Raw genomic sequence first — 15,161 nt, forward strand, 5'->3', positions numbered from 1 at the left:
TCAAACAATATAACTTCTCTCACACATACAATCCCCAAACATTAAGCAGAAATAAAGACGACTGATAAGTTTTGGTCCTTTCATAGCTGATAAGGAGCTTCTTACCTTATTTTTTAGGTTACCAAGAATCTTACATAGTATAAGGTGACAATTCACAATTTTATGGCTTTATGTAAAAGGTAATCTTTGCAAATTCTAGCAACTGTGTAAAGAATAATACCAAGAAAAGAGTACTCACCCTCCACAGACCCCTGGTACCTTCTTGTTGGTATATATCAATGAAGCTGCCAATCATGCTGCCTTGGAACAAGCTTCCTTGAGCCTGCATTCGAATCTAAAATCAGAAGAGGTGAACATTTTATTTTGACAGAGAACCAAAATGAGATGTTTCACTCATTTAAAATGAAGAAAACAGTATTTGGGAATTAAAAATCAGCTTACTATTATGATGAAATTAATGACTTAAGCTACATATAGAAAGAATGTAATTTGTGTCAAAGTATATTTTATAAAGACGATTTTTATCAGCCTCACATTCCTCTTACTAAGTCCATCATTTCTGGAGTTGGAAGAAAATTTGGGGAAAAGAAAGAATGAGTACTCTGTAGGGGTAGAAAATAATCCATTTAAACTGATTAGTGAAAAACTATAAACAACCTATACGTCCAAAAATAACAACAAAGGATTAGCTGCATAAACTGTGATACATCCATTTAAGGGAATACTATGCAGCCATAAAATTTTATTGTAGAATAATATTTGTGGATATTGGAAAATGTCAACAATTAATTGCTAAATAGAAAAAGCATGTTGCAAAGCAGTATGTATGGTATATCATTTTTATCAAAAACATGTAGACTTAAAAATAACCATATGTTCAACAAAGAGACTGACTGAACATACACACCCAAATGTTGACAGTGGCTTACGTCTAAGTGATGAAGCTCCAAGTGGGCATTTTTCTCTTTTGTGTTTTTTTCCTGCCTTCCACTTTTTACTACATTGAACATGCATTGCTTATTGAAGTATAAAAAGCAGAAAAAAAGTTTAAAAATATAATTTAATGCTTACAAGACCTTAAATTGAGTTTCACTTGTAAAAAGCATGACACTGTATTCTGCAAAGTAGCCTTTGAGAGGCACAAGAAAGGAGATACAGCATTAAAAGGCCATGTAAAAGATTTGGTACAATTTCCACCGACTGCACATATAGATCATAGTAGTCAGTCACTAAGTACTAGTGGCCTAAATGTAGGCCTGATTTTCATGAAGCACAACTCTAGGTTTTAATAAATGCTCTTGGTAAATCATGTTACAGCAGCATGTTTTTATGCGGAAAGTCAACTGCTACTACTAAGAGTTTTGAAATAAAACCTAAACAAAATTAAAATGGAATAGAAACTATCACAAAGACAAATTGAAACCACAAATATCCTATGGTAAGTAGAAGACTTCTTTATGCAGGTGATTCCTGACCAGGGCTGGGATGAGGGTGAGGCAAGTGTGGCACTTTCCTCAGGCACAAAAGGTAGTGGGGGGGATGTAAAAAACCTCAGTAATCCAGATAAATAATATCTTAATGTGATATTTTTAAAAATCAAAATTAATGCACAAAAACCCATGATGAACCAAGTATCAAAATTGTAATTAAAGACAGGATCCAACAGGGAGGGATTAGAGTGAGTGAGATGGATTGTACAAAATATTGCTATTTGTTCATCATGAATTTTTCACATTCATTTTAATTCTTGAAAAATATTGCATAAAAATGTTATTTCTCTTGATTATTGAGTTTTTTGGCACACCCTTACATTTTGCACCCAAGGGGAGTATCTCCCTTGTCCTAGTCTTGGCCCTGTTCCTGAGCAGTCTTGAAAGATAAATTCATGAGGAAAGGGGGAAAAGGCATTGCAGGCAAAAAGAGAACTACATGCACAAAGGCAAGGAAGTGGCACGTAGTTCAGAGAAAGATCTATTCAAGGACAAATGAAAGGATTAAACAGCCCAACTGTGATTATAACTCCTATATAGGATTGTGACTACCCCCGACCCTCCACGTCCCAGCACCACTCAACACTCAGCCCTATCTAAGGATATGAAAGGAAAAGGGAGATTGTAGCATTGGTCAATGGTTGTAATTGTACCAGACAGGTCAGAGCAACAGGAAATTGAAGTGAATCACTTATATGATTAAGTTTAGGACCCTGATGGATAACAAAGGAAGTTTTAGGGAATTAAATATTATTGTTCTTGAAAAGCACATTCTAACCAGTGTAATTATATTGCACATATTTTAGAGTTTTAGGATATAGTCAATTATCTTCAAAATCCTTGTTCTGTAAATCTAAAGTGATATAAAAATTCTGTAGCTAAAATATTCTCAATTTAACCCAGAAATACCATTTCATATCATTTCTTCATCAACCACCACTGGTTTCTTTCATGTATGTTGTCTTTCAAGTCACTCTCTGGGTTCTCAAAACTCTGAATCACAATAGATCTCCCCTCCACCAACCTAGCCACTTGTGGTTTCAAATAAATAAAACATATGTTCTCTTACTCTTTTTTCTCACATTCCTCCTAAAATGATTTTTAAAAACTTGGGATCCTCTTACACATTTTAATCATATATTTAGTGCTTTTAATTATCATAAGTGTAAATGAGTTAATAAGTAAAAAATGTTAACCATTTTATCTCAAAAATAAGATGCAGATTGCTATTATTAGATTAGGTTAGATTATTAAATAAGATATAGATTGATATTATTGATATTATTAAATAAACGTTTCAGTCTGAATTTTGATAAAATCTGAAAGAAATTCAATTACGTTGTAAAAAACTCAGCACCACTAACCTATACTGTTCTGGTTCTGAATTCAGACTATCTCTAATAGGCCAAAATATATCATTTTAAAGCCAAATCTCGTTCTTAATAGAAATATAGATAAGACAGGAAAAGATAGCGACATTATAGATTTACGGTATTTCAATTAGTTATTAAAGGAGGCTTCTCTAAAAACTGTATTTCACTTTATCCCTTTGTATGATACTCCAGGTTACACCACAGGTCAATATACCATACTGTGATTTGGAATGCGTTGGGGAATGTGCCTTTCTTTTGTAAAGTGGGGCAAGGGCTGTTCTAAACACAAGCTCATGTTCAGATCAGTTTTTGAGAAGGGTACAAAGAAAGTAAGGGATCTGGAAATTGATTCCCTTAAAATTGCATAGCCCCCTTGGAAAGAACCTATAAAGGTTTGCATACTCTAGCTTGAAGACCAATGGATTAATGCACATCATAATAAATTGACTACTATTTATTAAGCATCAACTACCTACCAAGTACAATGATAAACAGTTTACATATATTATCTTTAATCCTTAACAACCCTATGCAATACATACTGAATTATCTTCATTTTAAAAATGAGGAAACTGAGGCTTAAAGCAGTTAAGTGATTTGCCCAAGGTTTTACAGCTGGCAAGTGACAGAGTGGGGATCTGAGCCCAAATCTGACTCAAAGCTCATGCTCTTTTCGTGTCACACTGCATACATCCAACGCTGCCAGACTTCTTACCTTTAGCACATCGGTGGGATTGGCTATAGTGGAAGATATCACTCCTGACACTACCCCACATATCATGTTAATTAAAAGAGTTTCATCTGTAAAAATGAACAAAAAAAAGAAAGGTCTGCTTGTAAGAGGTACCAGTTTCTGAGAACAGAGTGCTGAGCTATCAGAGAAAGGGAACCATGTCAGAGAACCGACTACGGAAATGAACCACAAATCTTATGAAAATAAAGAAACTCAAATATTTCTAGGTTCCAAATCAGTACTGAAACATGTAAAATTAAAATAGATATTTCTAAAACACACTGGAATATATCCTATTATTCTGTATAACTGCCAATATTCCATATAAATTCAGAATGTGCTATTTCTCCTTCAATCATTTCAAACATCTAAAGAAAAACATTTTTATGTCTTTTTCTGGAGAATCATCAAGTCGAAAGACTCAGGAACCAAATGTTAAAGGATAAAATCTTATGTCTAATAGGAAAAAAAATACCTAAATATTAATTTTAATTGGCCATATTATCTACTAGCCTCTATTTATTGACAGAAGATTTCTGTAGTTAAATGTGAAAAACTAGTCATTTGGAACTAAATCCTCTCAGCTAGAAAAAAGAACAAAGAAACCACAGAGCGTATTGTTCTAAAATTCAATCTTCACCACGCCTCCTCACCATAGCGAGCCTACAAGTTAAAAACTAGGTAAACCAGGCTTCCCTGGTGGTGCAGTGGTTGGGAGTCCGCCTGCCGATGCAGGGGACACGGGTTCGTGCTCCGGTCTGGGAAGATCCCACATGCCGCGGAGCGGCTGGGCCCGTGAGCCATGGCCGCTGAGCCTGGGCGTCCGGAGCCTGTGCTCCGCAACGGGAGAGGCCACAACGGTGAGAGGCCCACGTACCGCAAAAAGGCTCCAGAAAAAGTTGACTTAGACAATAAAGCAATTCAAAGGACATTACCAACCGAAAAGCTCTCCAGCTGTCCCCAACTATGCAACAGCCTCAGGCCTGTAGTAAAATAACCAATTTAGTACAGTATCCAGCTGAAACAGCTACAGCAGCAAATAGAGAGACATATGGTAATACTGAATGTGGGTTAAGGTGGCCATATTTTGTATATATATAAAACTACTCTACCTGACCAAAGCTTATCAAAACCCACAGCTAGAGGATTCCTTATAGTTGAAGTCCTCTTGTAGATGAGGACAGCATTAATTTTCTGAACAAGTTTGCTCCATGTTCTCTCTGTGATGACCAGAAGCCTTTTTTGTTCGTTTGATAGGAAAAGGGACAAACTTGAAGAGCAGGTCCCTCTAACCTATACATCACCTCTGCAAGGATTAATCCCAAATCAGTACAAGCTTATTTTGTCCTTGCAATGACTGCTACCCATTCTCAGGCACCCTGTGATGGACACTTCTCATTAAGCATGATTTCAACAATCCCTTTGAGTGTTACCTTAAAAGAGAATGAGGAGTCTTATACTGACCTTCTAAACGTTCTACAAATAATCTCTTCAAGCTCTGGTAAATGCCAATTTTAATGGTGCCATATGATGCCTGTCTTAGTAAAGCAGGAGCGATTCTGCCAGAAAGAAGGAAAGAAAAAGAAAGTCAGTTATACTTAACATGCACTCACAGATTATACATATCTAGACAGCCTACTCACTTCCATCACCCCCCTCATTCCATAAAAACAGCAAAATACGCATTTTTTTCAAGCACCCATGGATTCACCAAGAGAGCACATCTAGGTCATGAAACAAACCTCAAAAATTTAAAATAACTGAAATCATACAGAATATGTTCTCTGACCATAATGGAATTAAGCTGGAAATCAATACGGAAAATCCACAAACACTTGGAAATTAAATGATACTTCTAAACAATCCATGGGTGACATGGGTGTATTTTTTAAATACATAGAATTGAATGAAAATGAAAATTCAACCTATTAAAATATGTGGGATGCAACCAAAGCAGTGCTGAGAGAGAAATTTATAGCACAAAATGCTTACATTAGAAAAGAGGGAAAGTCTCAAAATCAATAATCTAAGTTCCTACCCTCAAGAAACTACAAAAAAGAAGAGCAAAATGAACCCAAACAAGCAGAAGGAAGTAAATAATAAAGAGCATAAATTAATAAACTTGAAAACAGGAAAATAAAGAAAAATCAATGAAACAAAGTTATTTTGAAAAAAAATCAATAAAACTAATAAAACTCTAGCAAGGGCCCCAGTAGTAAAAAGAGAAATGTCACCAACAGGAATAAAACGGGGAATAGCACTACAATTCTGCAGTCATTAAAAGAATAATAAAGGAATACTATAAACAACCTTATGCTCATAAATTCAACAACTTAGAAGAAATGGACTAATTCCTTGCAAACTACAAACTACCAAAACTCGATCAAGATGAAATAGATAATCTGAATAATCTCATAATCATTAAAAATTTTTAATTTATAACTTAAAAGTTCCCAAAAAGGAACTCTCCAGGCCCACCCAGATCATTTCACTGGGGAGTTCTACCAAATATTTAATAAATGAATGCCAATCTTACACAATCTCTTCCAGATAACAGAAGAGGGAACCCTTCCCAACTCATTTTATTTTATTTTTTTTTTAACATCTTTATTGGGGTATAATTGCTTTACAATGGTGTGTTAGTTTCTGCTTTATAACAGAGTGAATCAGTTATACATATACATATGTTCCCATATCTCTTCCCTCTTTGTCTCCCTCCCTCCCACCCTCCCTATCCCACCCCTCCAGGCAGCTACAAAGAACCAAGCTGGTTTCCCTGTGCCATGCGGCTGCTTCCCACTGGCTATCTACCTTACGTTTGTTAGTATATATATGTCCATGTCTCTCTCTCGCCCTATCACAGTTGGGCTGTGATAGCCCAACTCATTTTATGAAGCTAGTATTACCCTGCTAACAAAACCAAAAAACAGTACAGAAAAGGAAAACTAACTACAAGCCAATATCTCTCATGAACTTAGATGCAAAAATCCATAACAAAATATCAGCATATTGAATCCAGTAATGTAGAAAAAGTATACACCATTACCCACTTCACAGATTTTTATTTTCAAAATCAACCTTACTTCCTAGCAGATGCAGATATATCTTCAATCCTATCAAGGAGGTACCAGAGCCAAGATTTCACCCTATTTAAGTTCTGCTTATAAACTGGAGACATTCTCACTCATACCTCCTTTGAGATTCTTCCAAACTGCAGAAGTATACTTTAGCTGTTATAAATAGAAAGACAGCAGCAGCTCAAACAGTTAAGATTTTAAAATGATGACAAAACATGCATATTTCTGACTTTATTGCTTGCTATCTGAAAAAAATAATCTTGTGATCATCTGTGCTGATAAAAGAACAAGGTGAAACAGATGATCCATGATTCACTTGCTTAAGGATATAATACTTGATATTTTCCCCCAAGTAAACTATCTTTGAAATTAAGGCTAACGTAAGTTAATAATAAAACTGATATCCATTCTCTGAGCAATAAACTGGTACCCTAGATACAGGAGTGGACTAGTAAATTGGCAGCAGATAAACAACACACTGGACAAGAAACCACCGACTTATGAATAACCAAAAGATGACCCCCCCAAAAAATGATGGGTCTCCCGCTCTTTCATTCTGCATTTTCTATTTAAACTGCCAGAATAGTATTTCTTTAAAGAGGAAAAATTTTTTTACAAGTCAGTATTTGGCAACTCAGGAAGATTATCACAGAAATATATACTGCGAATTAGTGCCGCTGTTCACAGTGGCTATGGATGACTCTCAGGAAAACAGGAAAAAGCCACTGCTGCAATGAGATATCCATTTTAAAATGTATCACTTATAGCCAAATGAACACAAGATCCAAAGCTCAAGATTTACAAGCAAGTGAAATATAAACTGGCACATCAATATTGAATTATAAGTTGAAATGGTGAATATAAAGGGCACAAGCTATCAGACAGCTGAAATACATGGCTTCTCAAAAAAGTATTTCTATTCGTGACGTATGGAAAGAGTCCAGTCTCACCCTGAATACAGAGCCAATACACCTTCTTCCTTATAGATTCGGAACAAGGCATGAAACATTCCTCGGTACTTTATCTCTTTGAAGCGGACATCAATACTTTGGCCTTGAACTTGAAGTCGCGTTTTGGTCAAGTCCACAGGGAAAGTTCCTGTGAAGGAACACACTCATTTATAAGTTTTTCCAAAGAATCACAGTTAAGTTTTGGATGAATTTAAGCCAATGGTAATTTTTAAAACATAAGACAAAGTTATTTTTCTAACACCTAGGTCTCTACTTAAATATCACTATCAGAGGACAAGAGTTGTATGTGATAAAGTGAAATGTACTATATCTAGGCAGCAGGATTTGACCCACAGTATAACTGAAACTGTGATATAATAAAGTGCTTTAGGATAGTCCTAATACACTATAAATGCAAAATACTTAAATGTTTTAATTTCATCTGTTAACATACAATCTGGCATTTATCTGTCTCTTACTTCTGCCCTCCTCCCACCTCAAGTCTCCCTACTTCTCCCTCATAAAATCTCCCCAAATCTTCACCAAGAAGATAGGAAAGCATGGGATTGCTGCTCCACATACTCTTAAATACTATTACAAAGTTTTGTGGGTTTTTTCTTTTATCTGTCTATGAGAAATAGTTTTCTAGTATCATGAAAGATAATGGCAAAGTCCTATTTGGCCTACTCATCTGGGTTCCTTAGGTAATTCAGGACTAACACCAGCACAGTGCTTAGTGGGAAATTTTCTTTAACCAAACTTCTTTCTCTTATTATATCAACACAGAGAAGTGGTCATTTCATTGGCAAAATATATTTCAAGGACTATTTCAAGGTCTAAAACAAACAAGATGTTTATGCAGCTCTGGTCACTGATGACCTTGATATCATAACACCAGACAATATGCCAAGAAAGTAAATAAAATCTAGTGGATTGGGGTCACTTATGAACAGTTTAGGAAAGAAAATTTGGAAGATGAAAAAACACAATCTAAAAGTATTTCAAAATTAAAATCAAATAGAAAAGAATCTGGTTTGATCTTGGTCAGCAGCAGAATAATAAAGGAATACTATAAACAACCTTATGCTCATAAATTCAAAAACTTAGAAGAAATGGACTAATTCCTTGCAAACTACAAACTACCAAAACTCGATCAAGATGAAATAGATAATCTGAATAATCTCATAATCATTAAAAATTTTTAATTTATAATTTAAAAGACAATATGCCAAGAAAGTAAATAAAAACTAGTGGATTGGGGTCACTTATGAACAGTTTAGGAAAGAAAATTTGGAAGATGAAAAAACACAATCTAAAAGTATTTCAAAATTAAAATCAAATAGAAAAGAATCTGGTTTGATCTTGGTCAATCTTCTTCTAAAATGGGAAAGAGGTTTGAAAAAGGAAATCTGAATACTTACTAAGAAATTTATAAACAACTGAGCACAAAGAAAGGCCACTTGTATAAGAATATAACAGAAACCCCTATCTTATCTAACTCCCTCTATATTTTCATGTATGTTTCTTAAGCATAGCAAATTAACAAATAATTAAACTATCAAAACAGCTTCCTAAAATTGACTTTTCTTAACTTCACTTGCCATACCATCTGTAGTACTTTTTTTTCTTTAAGGTGTACATCTTTTTTTTTTAACATCTTTATTGGAGTATAATTGCTTTACAATGGTGTGTTAGTTTCTGCTGTATAACAAAGTGAATCAGCTGTATGTATACATATATCCTCATATCTCCCCCTTCTTGCATCTCCCTCCCACCCTCCCTATCCCACCCCTCTAGGTGGTCACAAAGCACAGAGCTGATCTCCCTGTGCTCTGAGGCTGCTTCCCACTAGCTATCTATTTGACATATCTATATATGTCCATGCCACTCTCTCATTTCATCCCAGCTTACACTTCCCTCTCCCCATGTCCTCAAGTCCATTCTCTACATCTGCGTCTTTATTCCTGTCCTGCCCCTAGGTTCATCAGAACAATTTTTTTTTTTAGATTCCATATATAAAGAAAATATTACTTGATAGCTTTGATCAGGGCGGAACTTCCCTGATCATCCAGTGGTTGAGACTCTGTGCTCCCAACGCAGGGGGCCCAGGTTCGACCCCTGATCAGGGAACTAGATCCTGCATGCCGCAACTAAAAGATCCCACATGCCACAACTAAAGATCCCACGTGCCGCACAAAGATCCAGCACGTGGCAACGAAGGTCCTGTGTGCTCCAACGAAGGCCCAGTGCAGCCAAATAAATAAATAAATATATATTTTTTAAAGTACATTACTTTCTTATGATAAATTCTTTTTTTAAATAGGGCAAGTGGGCTTCCCTGGTGGCGCAGTGGTTGAGAGTCCGCCTGCCGATGCAGGGGACACGGGTTCGTGCCCCGGTCCGGGAAGATCCCACATGCCGCGGAGCGGCTGGGGCCCTGAGCCATGGCCGCTGAGCCTGCGCGTCCGGAGCCTGTGCTCCACAACGGGAGAGGCCACAACAGTGAGAGGCCCACGTACCGCAAAACAACAAAAAACAAAAAACAAATAATGCTACCATATCTATACCCTAAGGAGCAGGTTTCTCAGTTTTCACTTTCTTACCAAACTCAGCAACAATAGAGGCAAGGCCGCCATATACGAAGGGTTTCCAATTCAGACCAGACATCTCATGGCTTACAGTGGCACTTTTCTGGTGCTAAAAGTAAACACAAATCAGAACAAGGCACAAGAGTAAGGAGCATCTGTTAGTGTATGATCACATAATTTATATCAACAAAATTTGCAAATAAAACAAATGTAGAGAAAAACCCTACCAGGTGGAATGACAAAAAATGAAGGCTCCTGTTTTATGTGATGATCATGAATGTGTCCTTTACTGCCATTCTGTAGAGGTAAGTGTGCGATTCACTCAAATATCAACCTGTGCCCTTCACGTTCTCTAGTTTCTTTAATGTTATTCCCACCCCCACCCAAAGAAGAGGTTTCATTCCATCCAGCACACCCAACTTAGACATCCAACTAGATAATTACAAGTGAAGGAACCTGGACTTTAAATTATATAGGCTGAGGCATCTCGTAAAAGCAGTTCATGGTATTCAGTTAGCTTGATTCAGATGCAAGGCAGACTGACACCAATACCCTCTCATATTCTTAGTCCTCTCATCTCTCCACTAAATTTTAGGGTTTTATTTCATCTAGCTACTTTCCAGCTACACACAACCTCCCCCCACTAGGCCCAGGGTAAGTTAAGCACGTTTTCACCTTCCTTCTGGTTCCCAGAGGAATGACGACAATATGGATGATGTCTCTCCTCTCTCTGACATTTAACATACATCCATCTAGTGAATCTCCTTTTCCCTGGCCTTTTAAAGCACATACATACAAATATTGTTTTTCTTTGATGTTTGGGTTCTTTAACAATGTATACTACTCCCCATCCCCCTCACCTCTTTCCCCATCCCGCCCCCATTAGACCTGTCACCCTCAATATTTTCAGCCTTTTTTTCCGGCCACTCCCAGCTATTTCCCTCTTGGATTTTATTTTTTCCACAGTTCTACCTTCTAAATCAGTGGTTTTCAAATTTCAATGTGCACCAGAATCATCTAGAAGGCAGATTAAAACATTGACTGCTGGGCCTTACCCTCAGAGTTTTTGACTGGTGGTCTGGGTCTGGCGTGAGAATTTGCAAATTTGCAAATAATGCTGATGCTTCCACGCTTTAAGAACTACTACTCTAGGCATTGCCTACTAAATCCTGGTCCAGCCGTAAGCAATCTATTTTCTGAGGATGGATTCTCAGATTTCTTTTAAATATTCCTTTTTCAGATCTTCATGGTATGCATACTATTGAATTTCAAAAGCAACGTCAAGTGGTTTACAGTCAGGAATGAAGACTCTAAAGTCAGACTTGCCTAGGTTTAAATCCTGACACCACCACTTATTAGTTCTGTGACCTTGGGCAAGTTATTTAAACACTGTGTGCCTGAGTTTTCTGAACTGTAAAATGGGAATAATAATAAATACTATATTATAGGGTTGTTGTGAAAATTAAATAATATATGTAAAACACTTAGAAAAGTACCCAGCACCTAGTTCAACTATTAGCTATTAACATTATTACATTTTTGAATAGTTAAGTACTCAAATATACATTTTAACAGATAATACTTACTGCCCACCTCCCCTACTGCCCAATCTGGGGTTAGCACCATTGAATCACAGTCTCTTTTTATGGGAGACAAGGTTTTGTTTTGTTTCCACATAAGGAATTCTCTGTAACTAAGCACAGAAGAACAATTTTCCAGAGAGGATAGCTAACATGCAGACAAATGTTTTAGAGGCCAGAAAAATAATTATGGAAACTTCCTTTCAAACATAGTATGATCAGCCAGTCCATCTGACAGAGTCTGCAGTAGACAACTCTTTTGGAGGAAAACTGTTGAAAATAATTCTAAAAAGCAAAGTAGGAATAAGCAATTCAATTATCAGCTGCAGCTTGAGATAAGTCTTGAGTACTAAATACTACCTTATCAACATTTTCAGCTATGCCCATATTTTAAGATTACAACTGATAGTAAAACATGACACAAATGATGAGAGGGTAGGCATGGAAAAGCAAGGACCATGGCATATCCCTTCTCTAAGTTGGGGCAAGGCAGAATGCCCTTTCCATTCACCAATTTAGAGATTGCCCAAAACAGTCAAACATTTCAAATGGCTGCTATACTTGTCTCCAACACTTTCTCTTTATAACTTCCTTCAACTCTTTTCATCGCAGAAGCCTGACTTGACTACCTGCTACCCAGCCTTTTAATAAAGAAGATGTGCTCAGGGTTCAGGGAGCAATAATAAAGCAATTAAAGGCAGGGGGCAAAGCCACAGCAGGGACCAGAAAGACCAGTCACAATCTCAGGTCCATTAGCCCAATGGTTCTTTAATGAAAATGTTCACGATTCTGGGTTGAACTAAAGAAAATAAGGGCACCTAGTGCCTTTTATTTCAGCTAAATGTATTTAATGTAAAGGACTATTAGAAGATCATGTTCTTCCTACTCCTGGAGCATTTTTTAAAAATCACCTTTCTTGTATGAAATGTATTAGTAGTTGGTAGCTGATATTGTTTAGTGTTCTTATGTGGCAAAATAAGACTGGCTACCCTACTTTGTGCTCATTTTTGTCATTCTCTATATTACACTTCAATTACTACAGCTGAAAATTTCAGTCACTTTTGTAGGGGCCATATCACACTACTCAATCACTCAAATGTCAGCTAAAACCTTTTACATAAGGCTGTATATATGCATGCATGTTATGTCATACCTATTCCACAGCTGTATAATGCTCTTTTGAGCCTTTATTTATCCCTTATATATCTTAAATCTCAGGCATACAAATAATGACTAGGATGAGGTTTATCTTCTGGTTGCCCCATGTTATTTTCTCTCTTAACTAGATAAGATCCCTGAAGGCCGACACCATGTCTCACAGTACTTTTTATAACCCCTACAATAGCTGGCACAGAACTGGGTACACACCCATTATTGATAAATACTTGGTTGGTTCCAGTGTGATGTCCTTTATGCATGTATACAGCCTGTATGTAAAAGGTTACAGGGAAAATTTGAAAGTTAACTTACTGGACCTGACCAATGCTACACACTGTACATGACACTTTGCTGGTCCTCAGAGATTCTCTCCCTACTAATTCTCTCCCCTGGCTTTTGTTGCAGAGAATTACTTGTGTAAAATACCCCAAGCACTCTAAAAATGATTTTGACTTGTGGGGGCTATCCCCAGATATGGGTAAAAGAAAAGAGTCATATCTGAGTTGAAATTGAAATATAGTACCTTAAATATTTTTATCGTGTTAAGATGCCAATGAAAAATGCCTTCAAAATGCAGACACGTATTCTGAAGTCTGACTAAGGGAAATCTTATAGCCTAAAGAGTGAGAAGAATATCTATAACACAAATTACATAACCCTGTTACACTACTCCAAAGATCTGGTCAGAAAAATGCAGGTGCCTTTCTTGCTTTCTCCTTTAAGGAAGAGTAGGCGTTAGAGATTCTCAGATTCAGGAGGTAATAATGGAGAGTCAAGCAAATGTTTATTGAAGGCATACTAAATGCCCAAATGTGCTATGGGTATAAACATGATGTTTAAAACACACACACACACACATAACATATGTTCTAACACCATGAAAATATTTATGTTTCCTGGATAATTAAGGAGATGGGTGTGGGGATAAAAGTTGTATGAAATACAGTTCTTGCCTTTCAAGAGCTTATAAACTGGTGGAAGAAATCAGAGTAGTTCATTAAAGAAAAAAATAAGTGCCAAACTATGTAGCACAAACTATAAGAGCAGGAGAAGCATGCAAAATGAGACAATCCACGTGGGCTTGAATAATTTGAAAAGGCTTATGGAGATGAGAGAACTTAAAGTGGGCCTTGACAGAGGGCAGGTAGAATCTCAACAGGTATAGGTAAGGAGAGGGTGCGGGGAGGAGAACACAATGGATAGATACAAATGTGGGGAAAAACACAGCATGTGGAGGCAAGCATCAGTATGGTTTGACTCAGAAGGAAGAGTGCAATCTAACTGGAACAGAGAATTATTTTATCTGACTGAAACAATATCAGACAAAAAGTATGATAAGGAACAGGTTAAGTTGAAAGTCCTGAAACCAAAGTGTGTGTGGCAGGGGGGGAGGGATACTGTAAATTTTTTTTTTTTTTTTCGGTACACGGGCCTCTCACCGTTGTGGTCTCTCCCGTTGCGGAGCACAGGCTCCGGACGCGCAGGCTCAGGGGCCATAGGCTCACGGGCCCAGCCGCTCCGCGGCATGTGGGATCTTCCCAGACCGGGGCAGATGAACCCGTGTCCTCTGCATCGGTAGGCAGACTCTCAACCACTGCGCCACCAGGGAAGCCCAGCAGTAATTTTTTTATCTTTTGGCAACACAACAGCATGGAGAGTGTATGTGTATGTTGATATCATTTTACTCATATCCTTTTGAAAAGGAATTTGTCGGGACTGTCTTATTCTGGAGCCTGCAAAGGCTTCAGGAGGTACTTGCCTACCCCCCACGCTGTGTCCGGGAAGTTATATGCAAAATTGTGAGTACTTAGGGTGTACTTTTCTAAGGAATGGGTCCACAGTTTTAATCAGGTTTCCAAAGCGCTTGGCTGAGATGAACCATCGCTACGTAACCATGAACATTTTGTGTTGATTCTTAAAGAGCATAATTTTGATTGGAAAAACGGGTTTTCTATGTTAAAGTGAAGTAATCTTTTGGTATTGTTTGCATTTTCGGCAGGCGGACTCTCAACGACTGGGCCACCAGGGAAGCCCTACTGTAAATTTTTGAATAGGGAAGTGACTTGAGGAAATCTACCACATTTAGCTAGCCTACTAGGGCTGCAGCCAACCAGTGGTTTACAAACAGGAGAGGCAGGGAAACTAGCTTAGGATGGTGTGAAGTAAAGCAGACAAGATGTTTGTTGGCAGTGAGGTTAGAGATAAACTTCTA

General features: G+C 37.3%; 1 protein-coding gene across 3 annotated transcripts in view; it reads right to left on the reverse strand.

Annotated features, from left to right (window-relative positions):
- SLC25A14 (solute carrier family 25 member 14) overlaps positions 1-15,161 on the reverse strand; it is a 35,827-nt gene that overhangs the window by 19,890 nt on the left and 776 nt on the right. For all 3 annotated transcript variants that reach the window (XM_007450466.1, XM_007450467.1, XM_007450465.1), the window contains 5 exons: positions 10,227-10,320; positions 7,624-7,771; positions 5,061-5,155; positions 3,579-3,664; positions 239-334 (listed from right to left, as the gene is read on the reverse strand). In XM_007450466.1, the coding sequence (XP_007450528.1) occupies positions 239-334; positions 3,579-3,664; positions 5,061-5,155; positions 7,624-7,771; positions 10,227-10,320 (519 nt within the window). The remainder of the gene's footprint in view (positions 1-238; positions 335-3,578; positions 3,665-5,060; positions 5,156-7,623; positions 7,772-10,226; positions 10,321-15,161) is intronic.

The sequence above is a fragment of the Lipotes vexillifer genome, unplaced genomic scaffold (genome assembly GCF_000442215.2).
Source record: "Lipotes vexillifer unplaced genomic scaffold, Lipotes_vexillifer_v1.1 scaffold215, whole genome shotgun sequence".
Taxonomy (NCBI): Eukaryota; Metazoa; Chordata; class Mammalia; order Artiodactyla; family Lipotidae; genus Lipotes; species Lipotes vexillifer.